Source organism: Pezoporus occidentalis, unplaced genomic scaffold (genome assembly GCF_034315485.1).
Source record: "Pezoporus occidentalis ecotype Australia unplaced genomic scaffold, CSIRO_AGI_Poc_V1 ctg56, whole genome shotgun sequence".
Taxonomy (NCBI): domain Eukaryota; kingdom Metazoa; phylum Chordata; class Aves; order Psittaciformes; family Psittacidae; genus Pezoporus; species Pezoporus occidentalis.
The window spans coordinates 347,434-365,867 of NW_026915899.1; the positions used below are offsets into that span (position 1 = coordinate 347,434).

Consider the following 18,434-nt stretch of genomic DNA (forward strand, 5'->3'; position numbering starts at 1 on the left):
TCTACTTCCTGTGTTAATTTAACATCAGCATTGTAAAATTACAGCACAGTGAAGGCACTGTAAAGTTACAACTGAATAGGAAAAAAAAAACATCAAAACTTAGGGAAAAGACAATTAATCAATGTTTTATCTCCAGACTTTTCAATTTCTACACAGGTCTAGAAATAGGTAAGGGGAGGAAGGGGGGAGGTTACTGTGCTCTGCATATAATGACTGCATACATGCATAGCATTCTGCTCACTGCTGAATGTTTTCTTCTGCTTTCTTCACTGCTCCCCAGTGCACAGTCCTTTGAGATCCAACACTGCCAAAATATTCCTGATTTCTCATTCAAAGAATCTTTTGAATGAAGAAATTTTCAATTACTGACACATCAACCTAGGGCAAATTTTTGAAGTGCAAGAGTTTTAATTTATCTATAGGAAGTTGCCAGCTTCCTACTTAAACTATGCATTGACCTTGCAACTCTCTATACATCATATCTATTTCTACATCTGAACTTCTGTTTTAGGCTCTGTCACTGATGATGAATTAGTAACAACAAAGAAGGAAGCAGTGGGATGATAGTAGCAAATATAAAAAAAAACAACCCTATAAAATGTTGTGCTACTTGTTTCTAAGCAAGAGGTCAGCAGGTCTGAACACAGCTCCACTTGTAATTCACACACTAGACTAAGGAAAGAAAACACAACAAACTCCTTCCAGCCTCAAGCAGATCTCAGCAACCTGCAAGGTGAAGACATGTTATCTCTGCTGTTGCTCTAAGCATCAGCTGCATTTTTCAGTCCCTATCACAGTCCATGCCTTCGATCTGGGTGGTACTTGCTACATTCAGGTTTACTTTGATGTATTTCCAATGCAAAAACCATGTGCTAGTCTTGTTAGCCTGAGTTACGGTGGTTAGGATATTTTCCTCTCTTACAAGGTGGAAGATGGGAGAAGAACTCCTAGGTAGCAAGGCTACTAAATCCAAGTCTCTTGCTTCCTGGATGAATAATTACAGAGAAAGTAGGATAATTCTTTTTTTCTTTTCTCTTTTGAATGAACATGACCTTGTCAATGTATCTTCCGCTGAGCTCTCTCCAGGGCACATATGGAAAATCCAAGCTCTTCATAGTCCTGGATGAGCATAGTAGCCAATACCAAAGTCACCAACACTCTCACATAAATGAGCGGCTAAGAAGGATTTGTATTAACTGCTTCATTTGAATCAAGTAATAAAATGTCAACTGGTTATCTTTTATGCATCTAAGTGTTTTTCTTAATCTGGCCAGAATCTCTCAGCAGCTAGGATACAGAGCTGGTCTCTCCAAGGAGTAAACACACAAAAACTTTGCATTTCTGTACCTAATCAGAATCAAGAATTCCTGAGAGTGTAAAAACACAGCACTCTAAGATAGAGAAAAAGAGTGCTCTTTTAGTTCTGCCTCTTCAGGGGTAAGATTTGCTCTACCTGGATTGTCCATGCAGACGTGGACTACTTAATTTCTATGGGAATGGTGCAAAAGATGGCTTGTGACCAGCTGGGCTTGGAGAACTTGCAATGAGATGGACATGACAGACCACATAACTTGCATGTACCATTACAGGAACTACAGCTCAGATTTTCACTGCAGACAGGAGACAGAGGTTTATGCCACTGGCTGTACTTTGGTCTCGAGAACAAGATTTCTGATAGACTGTAAAGCCGAAGGGAATTTTTTGTATGCATTCAGCTACTAGGGGTTTCCAATTTCAAGTAATGGAAATGAAAGTTACAGACAAAAACAGTGCATCTTAGGCAATTGCACAAGTAAAACAATAACAAATAAGGTACACAGAAAATATTCATTTCCTTCTCACCTACCCCCACCAGAAGAAAAAGAAAACTGGGATTCTTGTCAGTGTAGCTGCTATTGTTTCCATATTTAACAAAAAGCAGAAGGGCCGACAGTCATTTTCATTATTTTAATTCTTTTATGCAGTGAAATGTAACCATGTGACAACCAGAAAGTTATTCAATCAATAATGGTATCATATAGCCTATTTTGACAAGGCTGTGAAAAAATAAAATCACAGTAGCAGGAGGAGAATCATTCAAAAAGTCATTGTCCTTGAAGGGCACAAGAACACTTCTCTTGATGAAAGGTCAAATGCAATAGATAAAATATTCACAATTCCAAACCCTCAAACAGCTGTAGTTAATAACACCTAATGCACAGAATAAATAAAAAGAATATAAAACCTGAGAATAATCTATCAAATGTGACAGTGATACTCGTATCTATATCCTTATGCAAAAAAGGTGCCTGCTAGTAATGTTCCAGCTAGTGTTAAGAAAGCAAATCATTCTTATTCACACTGTAAGCTCAGCTTTCTTGCCTCTAATTATGGTTCATTAAATTGTAACGCACAACTAGCACAATGTAAAATAGCTAGTCTGAGTAATTAAAAATACATAACTTCTCCTAGGAAAATAACCACGATATGGAAGGGAAAACTATTTATTTATATTCTTCAGTGCTCCATTACTTTCTAATTTGTTTTTCTTTTAAATGATGCTTATACAGCCAAACAAAAGGATAAAAAGGAAATATGCTTTTCCAACTTTCATACTGACATGAGGATGTCAACCTGAGGATTTATAACTTGCAAGTAATGAAAATCAAGGGTGGGTTTTTTCTTGTTAAAGGAATGAGAATTTCTAGCTCTTAATTAGAAACCTGTTAGAATAACCTTAGAGACAGTCAGGATAGATAGCAATGAGCTTATAATAGAGAAATTAACAAAATAAGAGATCTTCATGGTCATTTCTCCTTGATGAAGCACAATTGTTCTCCTCTGTGCGCTAAGACTTCATCAAGTGGGGATCTTAACTATTCAGTTCATTAAGATACCCTCCACAGTTTTGGCAACTGTTCCAGAATATGTTTGCAAACTTTCTCTGATGGTTATACTACGGTTATTGTTTAACTAAGCTGCATTATTTAGTTTGGCTTAATTTACCTCTTCTCCCCAACTTTATTTTTAACACTTTCCAGTCATTAATTTGTTTCCTCATATTAAAAGAAAAAGTCTAGATGTTTTGACAAGCTCTCTGTATGTACAACTGCTTATTCTTCACTGGGCCAGAGCTACCTTTTACAAGAGATTTTCCTTTCAACAAGACAGGCCCGAAGTTAACAAGCCTACTGTTGTATGGAACACTTTAGAAAAATAACCAGAACTGCAGCTGATGCTCTTTTGTCTAGAAAAGGACAATGTGGTACAAGAATATGAAGCTTTACTCTCTCTGGGGCCAAAGGAAAATAGAAACATCTCCTGGGAAACGGTACAGGTCCCATCTTAACAAGTAACAGACAAACTGTCACAGAATTGAAGTTATACGACAGAGCTCAGCATAGGCTGTCAGCCTAAAAATCTTCTAGATAACAGATATATTGGAGAAAAAACCCAAACAAACAGCACGAACATTATGGTACTTCAGAGATACACTACGGTTTTGGTGTCTCAAGAAGTCTTCTGTATCTTCACTGAAGTAGGCATTTGAGAACAATTTCTCAAAACTAAAATTCTCCAAGTGCGGGGTACACTTAGAAATGCTACAAGCTGCACAACTAGACTGACTTCTCATTTCAAACTACTTTATGGAGAAATAAATACAACTACATGTTCACACATTCAAAAATATCTAAGATACTGTATCACTGCAACAAACTACTCAATGAACTGGCTTCAGAAGCAAACAACCCTATTGTTGATGACATTATGATATACTATTTTCTAAGTGCACAATAATACTGAATGACCTCAAAAAATTATTTGATTTATATGGTTTATCCAGCAGCCTATAACAGCAAGTCTCTCTTTCAGTTGGGCTTATGCCATATGCATGTGAATAGTTTAATCCTTACAAATGGGTACAAGTGTCTATTCCACAGATACAAGGACGTGAAACTGCTCTGAAAAACAATTCAGCGTTTCTCTGACTTAGAGGCTAGAACAGATCTACTACTTGCAACATGGAGCTTTAGGCTGTGTTTATTACAAAGCCTCTCAAGTCCAGCAAATTAGCTCTCTAATGAGCCAGATCTCTTCTTTTTACCTTATTTCTATGTGTCTAAGGTTGTATGATTCATTGTCTCCCATGAAAAAGCCTGAATAACAACCAGATTTTTCTGATTTTCTGCTTGATATTTCAGGAATCACAGTCTTAAAAGTTAAATAACAACATCTGCCTCCATAATCTTCACAACTTCCCAGAGCCATCAAGGATGGCTGCCACATGTCTGAAATTAGAGACAAATGAAACAGTGGGTCCTCTTTACGCTCTGGAGAAATGCAAATGCCAGCAAAAGCTTGAGAGAAGTGTTACAAAAACGTTTGTTAAACTAAGCATTCCAGTGCTGCTCCAAAGCCAAGATCTTCAAGTCACAATGCAGGGAACCTAGAAACATAAAAGCACGTGTCGGGCACGGACCTAAATCCTTACTGAGAGAAAATGGATTGGATCTTACCAGGGATATTAGTAACAAACCACACTTTGTGTGAAATTCTGGGATAGAACTCTACAAGTCCTTGTCAGCAGCAATAAAGACTCCCTGTGATGCAGCCTTTCAGAGCCAAAAAAACAGTAGCGGTTTCTAATGCTTTCTCATTCCCTTGTCTTTGTTACAATTTTAAAGCTGTGATTCAAGACTTAATATAGTGCATTTTAGAGTAAATATGATAGCCTAAAACATCTCAAAGTCTGGTGTTCAGCATCACTGAGTTTACAGGTATACTGCTACATGGCCTAACTAACTAAAAATCTGATCCATCAAATGGATTATGTCAAACAGGTGATAAAACTCTAAATAAACCCCAAAATTAAACCTTCCCTCTTCAGAGAAAAGCCCAGTGCAGCCAGAAGCAATGTCTCAAACTAAGCCTTCTCCAAATCTTTCTCAGTGGACAACTGATATCACAGCATGTCCAGTGAGAGATTATTCAGCCATAGGCAGCGCACAGTTGGTCTGTTTCCTATTGCACGATTTTTGTAATTCTCTCACCAGACAATGCAACTACAGATTAATTAATAAGAACCATGTGTAGCTCTTCTTTACACCTTATTCATTTCTTACAAAAACAACTGTGTGTTAGTAGAATGCACATCACTTACACAACATGTAGTACTTTCAACATTATTTTTTGGAAAATAAATTATTAGGTATTTACAATAATCCTTAAGACCTCCAAGAAACCTTCTCTCTTTTAAAACTTCTTTTATGTGGTTTTACTACATCACCATGACTTTTTCGTCTTTAAACCAAAATATTTATCTATACATTTAAAGCTCTTCCACAGGCCTTTCAGCAATATTTCAGTACACCTCTCCTGAAATAAGTCTGCCTAGATTAAGTACAATCTTCAAGAGGTAGCACTTTTGCTCACCTATTTTCAGTATTCTCCTTTTCTTTTAATACAGTCTACTTGTTTTTAAAAAGTCTTTATTGACCTTAGATTCTTAAATCAAGCAATTCAGAATGTAACACTCAACCGTTCAGTGTAACGTGACTGCTATAATGAAGATGAAGTCAAAGGAATTGTAGAAATAATGAAGTGATGGAGAAAAAAGAAAAAAGGGCAGTGACTCACAGGTTCTTCTCAGTTTACAGACAACCCACTAATATTGATGGCAACTTGTTACTTCCAAAGAGCTCAAACAGTTCCTTCTAACACAGATTACTTCACTCTCATCTAGAAGAAACATCATTTCATATGCCTCCTATGTGAAAACAGGACCAACTTTCGTGCTGCTGCCCAAACCAGAAGATCATGTCCAGGAAACAGCATCACTACAGAGGGCTACAGGAAGGTGTTATATAGGTTCCTCTGTTCTGTAGAGGATCTTTTATTAATGCACCAGTCCAATGTTTATGGTACCCACTGTACCATAAACAGACCATCTGCAGAGAAGCTTTTTGGTCACTGAAAGAATCATAAGATACTTGAGGCTGGGCAAGAAGAAACCAGCTATGACTACAGGCAAGAAATGTATTTTGAGAAAAAATAGTAGGACAGCTTGTTAAAAGTTAACACACCTGCCCCCACCCTAACTTTGTAAGTCCTTCTCCCACTATACTAATGCTTTTGTATCTTTTCTCATTCACCAGATATAAATGCTATATTCCTCTATTACCATGTTTTCACAATTATTTCAATCTGGGCCAAAGCTAGTGGTGAGTCATACAACTGCCTTTCAACATGACTGCAGTTGCTCTGTGTCGGTTGTTAGGAGCCCATCCATACAAACCCACGGTAATATTTTGGTAGTATCTCTTTAAAAGTAAATAAACTTCTATATTTTCTGTTAATCCCAATTAGGTTTTCCTTTTACTGTGTTGCTTTGCTGTCCAGAAGACTGAAAGGGGCACAGAATTTGTGAAGTTTATTTGCTGTATGTAGGCAAGGAACTTTGTTGGGTCTTTCTCCCCCTCCTCCCTCATGTATTTAACTAATTCCATCCTCAGAAGTAGCTGCTTTTCATTATTATGCAATCACCTTCAAATTAATTTGATTAAACTGAATTTGATTAAACCTCATGAAAAAGCTAGCCATTCCAGTCACATTTTGCAATCCTTAAAAAAAACCCCAAACCAACCAACAACAAAACCATAACCAAAATGCCACCACAGAAAGAAACCACTGGACAAATAACAAATAAACCACTGGATAAGTAGTAAATAAAGCAGACCTCATTATGAAGTTTTTCAGGAATATCTGAAAGTAGTTTGTTAGTCAATAGCAAAAATTTCTAACTGAAGTAGGTTCTGCTTATAAATTATCAATATTAAAACTGCCACCCTGCTGCTGCTTATACTAATTGAGAAATTAGTCTCAGCACATTTCTGCAGCTTCTCAAGTGAACATTTTCCAAGAGAATCTTAAGAAACGTGACTCAACATGTTACCTAAGTAAAAAATTAAACCCTCTGATAAAAATAAACCCTATATACAGCTATGCATAAAACCCATCAGAAAATAACCCATAATATCCAACTTCTACTTAATATAGATCATTATCACAGCCTGCTGCTCACTTTACAGCTTTGATGAAAAACAATCCAATGTTACGTCATAATAGTTTTAGCCTAGCTAGTATCTAGCTAACAGGATTTATTTGTTGTAAGAGGTTAATTTAGTATAACAAGTTCAACTTCAAAAGCCCAGCTTCTAGAACAACTAATCTAACTTCCTCTACAGGAAATATGCCTATTTGAAGGCATCACTGGTATTTTCTGTGGAAAGAACACAAGATAACCACAAAAGTATATCTGCAATGCCTCTGTCATGATCATATGCAATGATTCTTAAGAGAACCATAGCCAGTTTGGCACTGTAATTCAGGAAAGAAAACATTCACTTACCGCAGTGTGACTGGAAAACCTGTGGCTTGACTACCTGATTGCAGATATTGCACACTACAAGATAGAAATCATCATGAGCTGGATAATGGCCAAATAAGTGCATATCTGTGGGAAAGTTAAAAATATATACAAGAATTAGAAATTATGCTTTAAATATACCTTAAGAAAAAATATATTGAAAATACTGTAGGGCCACTACTGTTATATTAATTTATACAAAGCAAGTTTATACACTGCTCCATAGGAGCTTCTTATTATGTTTAAGAGACTTTTTTTTCTCCATCTTCTGGGTTTCAAGGACCTATACTAAAATACTGCAGTCTCATCCCTCAGTCAGAGCACAGGCAGCAACACGTTTGTCTTAACATTCACTGCCAAGAAGTGGAATAAGTATTTCTGTACTGGTCAAATGTTGGAACAGTAAAATAAGATGTCTTTCAAAATCTCTGCCTAAAGTTCCTTTTAGAAAACACGGTGCATGAGTTATGCTCCATGTTAAAATATCCCAAGCTTGACTACAGATTGCTAGAGAAAGTATCCAGCTTAAAAGTTAGTTATAGCAACCAGGTCAAGGACCCTACAGCTTAAAATACAGTCAAGAAGCTTAAAATACAGTTCAAAGTCATCCCTGCTTTGAACCAGATGTCATGACTTGAAATTTTTGAGTCTCTGTGTGTGTTCACCCTAGTTCAAATGCCCTGCTGTTTGTTTCCCCAACAAAAACTCTGGGAAGAGACAAAGTTAGTTAATGAGGTATTTCTCAGTGACAGCACAAGGACTTCCATGAAATCAAAAGATGGGTACAGTCAGATGATGACAGGCACTTGTCCTTCTCAGCGGAAACACATCATGCAATACATGCATTCTTAAGCCATTACGAACAGAGAGTAAAATGGGCTTAAATTACTACTGAAGGCCTCAGAGCTCTAACATTACAAGTGACATAACTTGTTTCATTTTGCTTTGCTATAGCTTAAGAACAAGCACACATACTCATTTGTCACAGCTCAGCTGCAGCCGCTTTTATGCACTTCGGTATGATCCTGTCATCATGCCCAGTGTTGTTAACAAACGTGTTGCTGCATTAGTAACCCCGTCCCAAATATCAGCCACAGAGATCATGCTACCCCTCAGAACTGGGCAGTGACATCTTGATTTAAAGATCTTGTAAAATGGCATTCCGACGTTAGTCAGCAGCATCTTAAATCTATTACAGAACTTGCAAATGCAGCCTCTGACTCGGTCTGAAATATCAACCCAATGCCTTTTAAACAGGAGGAAAAATGAGAAGACACTCTGTGAAGACAAACATGCACAATAGCAGCTGTGATAAACACCAACGACTAAATCCTACTTCTCCAATAAGTTGTATTTTTCTTTAAAAGTAGTAATTTCTTTCAAAAAGTGACTTAAGCAGGTACTTATTCCATTAGTTCTTAACCAAAGCAAATATTTTGACCATAGAAATATTTTCATAAGTAATTCTGCCCTGGCCTGTACTGCTCTGTAAGTAACATCCCTGCTTACAATGGTAGTACTTGGCAAGACGAAGTGCAAAGTGTCTTCAGTCCCTGAAAACCTCAGAGGGCAACAGGGCACCCCTCTCACAGTAATTCAGGCAGCATCACAAGTACCTCCAAGCAGGCTCGCTCAAACATTCTTGGGCACAAACTAGCACCATCAACCTGCACGATACAAAATGAATTGTTCCTTTATCCCCTGAAAGCCAAAAGCCTCTATGCTACTGCTCGTACCAGGCTATGAAAGCCAGTCATGACCCCTTTGCAGTGTGAATCTTGGACTAGCCAAGCCTTTAAATGCATTACAGCCAGATGAATGCAATCAACACATTTAACTTAAATTTAAAAGAAAGGCAGTGGTGAGGTGTAAACTCCTCTGGTAATTTCTTGCTGTAGATAGCATTAGTACTGATGAAGCCAAAACTGCACAGTTAAGATTAAATTAAATCCTCCCTACTGGTAAAGCAAACAAACAAAACCCTAAGCAGGCACTATGTTTGACCTGTTTATTTTATTTCTTGTTTTAATGTGGTAAGTCAGTGATCTTAAAAATCACTTTACACTGGCAATTCTTTGCCAAGGATATTTTTGATCAGAACCTACAGATTTCCACTGACAGCACTGTAAACTCCACAGGAATTATTATTTCTTCCAGATATAGTTTGACACAAAGTCTCAGCTCAAAAACATGAATTTAATTACACTTCTGAAGCATTTAAAAAATGGATAGATATCTCAACAACTTCAATTTTTTTTTGTTGTTTGAATGGTCCAGTGACAATCTATGTATGAAAACATATAGACTTTGCCCTTTACAAACATAAAAGTTACAACTTTTTTCCATTTAAAATTCTTTAAGTACATTTAACCTTCACAGGTCTGTATACCAGCCTTCAAAATATGCCCAGCTATGAGGCATATGAAGTCTGGCTGGCTTTGAGTTTTTACGATGTCTGGCTGCAGGGAATAACTTATAGAAAGATGCAAGATATTGTACTGGAGGAATATATCCAAGGACATAGATGGAATAAGAAATCAGGTTAGCTCAAAGGTTCACAAAATCATATATGTCTTCACCAGGCACTGTCAAGAGACAGAGCATGAAGGAAAAGTCCTGGTACCGACAAACTCAATGCAAGCCCTGGCAAACAGCACTGCACATAACTGGTAAACAGCACCAGTTCAATTTTTAAAGTACTGAGGGAGCAGAAGTTTATATGCACAGACACATAGGAGAATGCACCAAAATGCTGCTGTGAGAAACACAGCATCAAAACAATGCACAGATGCAGAGTGACTGACATCCTGAAACAGTGCTTTGGAAGTGTTTCATTTTGCAGATGCTTAGGTACAGCAAAGTGGAGGTGCAAGTGGCTACCATAAAGTGAACCTTATTACATGAATTGAAGTTATTAGCTACCTGTCAAAAGTTCACTTAAATTAATCCAAAAATCTCAAGGACATGAGACCACAGGTTTCAAATCAGAAATAAGAATCACAGTACACACAAATTGCTATTATTGAATCAGAATAGATAAAAAATTTCAACTAAACACTATCTTTCAGATGGGATTCCTTAAGAACCTCACTATTTGGAAAAGAGGAAAGTTCATCAAGAACAAGCAGGTTCAACTAATGCTATCAGTTCATCAACATTAACAAGGTGACGCAAATCAGTTTCACTATTAAACTCATAATTTTTAAGCACACACAATATATATATATAAATTACTTTTTAATTAAAGCTAGATGAAGCATTAATATTATCCCACCAGAAATTCCAACTGGGGACACACTTTATTAGGCACAAGGATATTACAAATGCAATCCAGATCAGAGAACTTACAATGAAGAAAGCAAGGAAAATTCAAAATGAAAAAGAAAGCAGAAAATAGAAACAACTATGTATCTTTATGCTTTCTTATTTCTTCTTAAGAAGAATAGTTCAATGCTACCAAGTCCTACTCAAAGCCACCAGGATTGAAAGGGTATCGCGGACACTGGTATCTTTCTTAGATCAGATTACAGCCATTTGATACTCAACACCTTGTATATGTAGCAAAAAAGACAACAGCCTCTCCAAACAAAAATTTATCTTCTAAAGGGAACAATCACAGCTCCCTGCCTGCTCAGTCAGATGCAATGGTGATAAGGTTTTCAGGAAAGGTTAATTTTGGAGACGAAAATGTCTCTCTCCAAAGTTAGCTCAGGAAAGACTGCTTCATGGAAACAGGCATGACCACTGAAGAAGACAGCAGGTAATCACTGAATGAGTGACTATCATCTAGTACTGACATAATTATCAAAGTACAAAAAGTAATTGTTATACTAAATTAACCTATTACAAAGTACACAGGGAGGGACAGAAGAGCAACTGCAAAGAGTATTTATTTTCTACCAAAACTTCTGTCTCCCCTTAAAGGGAAACAAGTGCCCAAGGTCTGCATGACTCACCCCAGACCAGCAGGGTGATCTCTACCAGAGCCTGTGACACGCTTGTTCCCCGTGTACAAATAAATACAGATAGCTACAAGTCTGAGATAGAGTGATGTGTCTAGCCCTTCTGGTAAGTAAAAGTTCTCCATGGCCCCCATCACAGTTACCTCATTTTACTGCGAGATGCCTTCAGTAGATGCGAAACAGACTCTTGATGGCAGGAAAGAACAGAACTTATTTCCCAGTAGACACATGCTTTGCAGGAGTTTTCTCTGCACATACCCCACTCCCTGGCAATACTGAATTGTCGTCCCTTCAAAATGGAATTACTTGGACAGTGTGCCTGTTGATACTGTACACTGACAAAAGCCTTGCTTGAAAATGAGCTATCTGACTAACAGGATGCGAAAGTGCCCCATGTCATGTGAAAAATACGCAAGACAGGTGGAAATCAGAGACAGCGAATGCTGACTGTAGGAAATAAGACTTTCCTAGATTAAAATCTTAAACAAAATATTTCTTTGTGCATATACTTTGCTATGGTGCTTGGAAAATAAACACAACTTCTGCTTATAGTTTTTGTATTACAAGCGTTTGCAAATACAAAGAAAACGTTGCTTCTGCAAACTGTGACACAAACACAAAAATGCAGGTGTCAGACATGACTTTTTATCTTCTCCAAAACCACACAAAAAGGAATTATTTTTAGTAACAAAGATGACTTATATGAAGTTCCTTCTCTATTATTATACAGTTCATAATCATTTACATCCAACTACATAATAAGACATAAGCTAGAAATAATCTAAAACATTCTTCCCCTTCAGAATTAAGGTTGTCAAACAGCAAGACCTCACAATATTGTGTGGGAAACTGAATTTTTAATGATGATCTTTTGCTGTAAGTTGTACACACTTTAAACACTCTCTTATATATCTGTTGCTTCACTAAATACACATATAAAGTCTGCTTTGAATAGTATTAGTGATGCTTATGTGTAAAGAGAGAAAAGGGGAGGAAGGAAGGGAAAGAGAAAGACTGTTCAAGACACACTAGTTTAAAATTAACAAAGAAAAGCTAAAAAAAGAAATGGCAAAAATGGCTATGGATAAAACCGAATCCATATGGTTTCTCCAGCTCCTGGAGACACAGATTTTTAAACTCTGTGTCTAGAAATGTACTTAATATTATTTCCCTCTTGTTCCACAGAAGTGACAAATCCATCCATCATTCAAAAATGGAGGAATGCACAAAAAATATTCAGTGCATTAGACTACTGTTACATTTGAGATTACTTAAAAACTAAGTAATTTGAATGGTGAATGGAAACTTGAAATTGAAACAATAAGAAGACATCTTCAGGGTATTACTCAGACAGCAGTTAAATATGCCTGCACAGACAGGATAGTCTTATCTTAGAAATAAATGTCACACTCTTTCCACTTAACATCAGCTTTATTCTCCCCCAAGTATGGTTTTCCTTTAGCTTTCTTCTTTTACATAAAACCCAGTAAGTTGCTTCAGCAATTAGCTAGCCAGTATAAATTGCATTTTACCCCTGAAAATGCCAGTCACAGTTGCAATTAATCACAGAATAATTTAAGCTGAAAGAGATCATTAGATGTCATTTACTCTAAGCCCCTGCTCAAATCATATCTCACTTCAGGGTCAAAACCACAAAGTAATGCTCAAGCTCATTTTTTTCTGATGGAACAATGCAGGTCATGGCTTAAGTAACCATGATGCTAAGGAAAAAGTAAAATTAAAATATTAAGGACAGGACTAACATAGAGCCAAATGCAATTGTCCTAAGTCCCGACTTAAGTGCTTCGGGTGCTAATGCAAGGAACTGAAGATTCTTCAAGCTAAGAAAAAAGTGATTAAAGATAAGAAAACAGGAATACTGGACTTTTCAACAACAATAAATTAAACACAACAGTGATGAAGAAAAAAAAATGCAGGGGAAAAAACAGCAAATAGACTTCACAAGAGTCAATGTGGTAAAGAGTCATGGGCATGACACCTTTAAACCAGAGCAGTAACTTCAAATGGTATGCTGCTTCCCAGGTTAGAGCAATCATGAGGATTTGCAGTCATGCTGGCAACCCTAAAGAACGTTGGGAATTTTTTATTAATTATAGTTTATCCAGGAAATACCACCTCCAGTGACCTGGAAAGATTTTGTACTACACTGCCTTATCTGGGCATTTGGAAACTGTATTGAAGATGGAAGTGGTGCCTTCCATTCCCAAAGACCCATAACAAAAGCAAAACCAGAGGGTTCATAATTGGGAATTAGCTAACTAAACAAATACTGGGAATTAACAGTATCTGCATAACTTTTGTGACAACAATCCATTTTGAAGGGATTATAAAGTAAGCTACACATCACTGATGTTACAATTTTGCCTAAGATACCATATGCATATATATGTAAAAGAAAAAAGGAAAAAAGAAAGAAACATGGGGAAATGTGACAAAGTTTATCTCCCACAGCTCTGAAGACTTTAATGATATTTATGTAGGTTATTTGCCATCCCATTTTAGAAGAATTCGGCAACACAGGAACGGAAGCGTCAAGGCTACTAACTTACCACAAGAATACTGGAAGAGAAAACCCGAAATTCACAAGTGCAGGAAGTATGTTGCATACCTACAACACTAAGAAATCTCAGCTTTTCGCATCTTAAGATATCTAGAGGATAAGACAGTAGCTAATATAGAAGTATAGCTACTTCTTAAAACATGCTTATATAGAGGCACATGGCCCCTTACCTCCTGGAGTAGGCAGAAGATAGCTCATCTGCTTCTGGAGTCTTTACTTCACTCTCTGTACACGACTCAGATTAAGTACAGCCTCCAACACTGAATAATTAAAGTGCTCAGCCACTTGTGTTTGCAAAGGCATTTAATTTCTTCAGTAACAATCTTCACTGTACAACACTCAAACACTGTTTTGCAATTTTCTGCACCCCCATCACAATTTAAACTAACCAAAGTTAGGCACTGGTATGGTCCTTTTTGACTTCAAGCTTCATATTCCTGCCCCTCTCTTGTGCTTGTACCATGAATTAACTGATTACACAAGGAGTCAAATTGAAGACAACTCTGACCCAAGAGCAAAGTAGATAAGAGGAAGGACAAAACAAAACAGGAAAAGGTTTTTTGACAGTTTAATTCCATGAGCTGCCCCACTGTAGGAACTTGATGAACACTACCACTAACATAACAGAGAAGGAAATGCAGAGCCCAGAACTGGAGAACAGGAGGACAATCAAGACCAAGACCAATGCTCTAAAAAGCACTGTAAAAATAAAGCTACTTGTCTCTCAGTTAAAGACAGCAGAAAGCAATAAAAAGTAATGAATTTAGTAATTTGCACTGTATAAAAACATCTAGAAGCATATACTGTCATTTTACATAATTCTTTATGTTTCTAACAGTTCAGACTACCAAACTAATCCTTAAAACAGAGTTCCACTTCCCCATGTAACTTTCTGATTATTTTGTGCAATGTGACCAGACAGGTTAACTTTCACCTTTACAGTTCCTGAACACACTTGCTTGCCTGCCTGTCCTTCAGTAAAAAGCCCTCCTCATTCTGATTCAAGGAAGCACACTAAGAAATCAGTGCACATTAAGAGAAGGTCATATACCACCAAGGTCTGTTTGGATTATTATGAGAATTTTTGTTAACACTTTCTTTTTACTTTTTTATAATCAGAGTCTAAACTACAGAGCAAATACAACCATTAAAGCTTCTAGAATATATTAATAAACTATATTAAAGTTTAGTGAACATTTGCATTTGGCTGCTGCAGCCCAGGGCTGGAGTGACAGGGGATGGCCCTGGAAAGCAAAGACAATTCACTGCCTTGGCCATGCTATGCACTGGCCCTTCTCTTGCAAGTCAGCATAGAAGAAATTGGAGAGTGGAACAAGGCTGAAAGGTGAAGTAAAATCCAGTTTAGCTGGGTGACAGGTAATGAAGCCCATGCTTGTAATTGAAATGGACATCACTCACTCAATATTTAGTTTTAACTAGGTAAGGGCATGAACCTGTATTTTGAGTTGCCTCCTATTTTATATATAACAATATATTCCAGGAATTAGAGCAACTGCTTACAAAATCCATTATTATAAAAATTATACAGAGTCAACACCTGGAAAAAAATCCTTTTATGTGGTAAAATAGATACCAGTTAAGCATATTAAGGTCCAAAAACAGAAACAAAAGGAAGAAAACCCAAAGCTTCCACACATCAGTTAAATAACTTGCCTCAGAAATCAAGGTGAGCAAAATACAATGAAGAAATCGGCTTTCAGGTGTTTCAAAGCAAGCTAGAATAGTCATCTTGATGTAGACAGTATCTTCAATTAACTAACAGGCAAAGGGTCAGATCCGGCTTTTGGGCTTTAAGGAGATGTGCGCCTGAAAATGTATCTTTTTCCTCACCAGCTACAGTCAGTCTGTTAAAAATATCACCTCTAGCTACAGATTTCACCATGCCTATGTCTGGAAATCTTTGGGACAGCAACAGTACTATTAAGTGACAGCAAAAATTAAATTACTGAGGGCAAGGAAACACTAAAAGATATACTATTTAAAAAGATCTAGATTATGCACTCACTATCCAGAAGCAGTGGTGGCACCCAATTTGTAGAACATAGAGCATAACTGTCCTCAGGCTCCTGAGTAAGGAGAGCATCGCAAAGAAGTCCTGATCTGGAGACTTTCCTACCCTGCAAAACCAGTGGATTAGATACTCTTAGACGCTGGCGAGTGAGCATTGCTGCACACAGGTGTGCGTAACAAAGAATAGAGGACATGCACCACAATTATCAGTCTCTGCATTAGATTCCTGATTCTCAACTTCTCACAGACAGGCAGTAAGGGGAGGAATGGCTGGAAAGCATCTTCATTTCCCTCATAATTCAAAGTGAATGTTATGCACCTTGACTACAGAGTCTCCATGAACCACTATATAGCAACAGAACAATTCTTTCTTCCTTGAATGTGCATCAAGAGAAGTCTTGCTGCAAATGAGACTTGTCAGCACAAGTAGTATCCTTCATGGATGACGGGACTGAATTTCAGCTCAGATTGATGTATGGTTCTCCTGAATTAGATGTTTGACCTTTATCAACAGTTACAAGCGTTGCACTGCATACATACTTTCCCAGAGACTTCTACAGCAGGTGGACTCTTACCACCTTCCCTTTTGGGAGAGCACACCTTGACACAGGAAGAGACGTCAGGTCTACAAGGTAACTACAAAGTTTCAGCTTTAGATTTTCTGCCGTAAGACAGTTAAGCTTTCTGATACCTAGCCAAATAAACTGAAGAAGCAAGGAAACAATATGAACATATTGGTCCTGCAGAAGCACCAAGGTGAAAATCTGGAGATATCAAATATAGTGGTTATAATATATGGGGTTCAAATACATGGGGTCTTCTTAAATTTTTCCTCAGCATTTCATCTATTTCTAAGCTACTATATAGATATTATATATTTCTAAGTACTCAGGCTATACAGAGGGTACCTGGGACCCCTTCTCAACTTCCACCTTTGGCATTACAACAGCTGATGATCACTACAGGGCAATAGCTTGGTATTGCTGTTCTTCATCAGCGGAGCCTGATTTATTTCTGGGTTTCAGAAAAGCATACTGGACTTCTGCAAGTAATTAGAGTCCTGGATATTAGTCTGTCTAGAGCCAAAGGTGAAACACACATTACCAGTAACAATTAGGGAATCTTTTGCCGCAAAGATGGGCTATTCAAATACCACAGGTCTAACTTTCTGATAGTCTGCACCAAGAGTTTGGCTAAGAATGCCAATGGGGAATGAGACTTTAATCTGTGATAAAGACCACTTTTGTTATACCTCTACAGCTGTACTGGCATCCACCCAAACGTAGGTGATTTCCAAGACTGGCACCAACCTAGCCAATAAGGCAAATGGCGTTCAACAGAGCGGAAACAAGGCTTTTCAGGTCCTTCAATGCAAAACCTGCAGAATTTGAAGGAGGCAGCTTTGCCTGACAGATGGGAAAACATAACTACTTTATGGTAACAGAGAACAACTATTCTTTCAGGAAGTTGTCTATATACAAGGTACTGTGGTTTATTACAGAGCCTGTATTATCACAGGTTATAGACTGGTACCAGCAAGACCTGGATCTGCCTAAGCCTTGCTCGCTTGGAGGAACACTACCACCACTTGCACTCTGCTCAGGAGTCTGCTGCTTCTCTTCACACATTCAGGTTGTTTCAAAGCTTCTGTGTCTTTTTTGTTACGAGGCTGATTTCTTTCTTTCTGAGCTTCTTGATCAGCACTTGGGTTGATCCCATTTAGTGCTAAACTTACATGAGCAGCAAAGCATAGTTCAGAGGATGGTGATCAGACCACATCAGTTAAAAGATAAAGTTTGAGAATGTTTAGCTTCAGCTTAGTAGTAACATGAGATATTCACCAAGTACAATCTTGCTGTCATGCCATGAAACTACGGGAGAACTGCAACTGCTACTAAGCCCTCCCTGACTTTATATACAGAAGACTATAGCTTTTCAAGCCTGCTGGAACAACGTGACACTTAAAAAATACTTGATCTCACAGATGAGAGTAGCATGCACTACTCTAGCAGGACCAGCAGCAACATCTAATCCAAGAACCTGATCTACATACATAAGGTATTTCCTCCTTACAGGACAGTGATTCAGACTTTTTAAAAGAAATAAGAATGCAAGAATTTTTATTCTGGAGAAAATGCAGTTCTTTTTCTACTCAAATGTTGCAAATATCTTTTAATGTTCAAATTCAGTCAACAATTGCTAGCAGACTACTTCCAAGAATAAAATCAGCTCTTGTTAGAATAGCTGAGGAACAGCCAGAGTGACCAGCCAAATTTATTTACTTCTTAGTGCACCATAAATGTTGCTTCTAATTGTGGCTGAAGAGGTGAGAAAGTAGCATAAACTACCGTTAATTTGTCTCCTCTCTCACAGCACAATAATCCTAAAGGTTCACCATAATCAGTAAGTATTTACTATTGACATACTGATGTGCTATTACTTGATTTCAAACCAG

The 18,434-nt window shown here is 37.5% G+C and overlaps 1 protein-coding gene across 2 annotated transcripts in view; it reads right to left on the reverse strand.

The window, feature by feature from the left end:
- ATXN7L1 (ataxin 7 like 1) overlaps positions 1-18,434 on the reverse strand; it is a 113,363-nt gene that overhangs the window by 66,949 nt on the left and 27,980 nt on the right. Inside the window, exon 3 of one of the 2 annotated variants that reach the window (XM_062638251.1) lies at positions 7,388-7,492. The exons of the other annotated variant lie outside the window; for it this stretch is intronic. Within the exon in view, the coding sequence (XP_062494235.1) occupies positions 7,388-7,492 (105 nt within the window). The remainder of the gene's footprint in view (positions 1-7,387; positions 7,493-18,434) is intronic. 2 annotated transcript variants of the gene reach the window in all.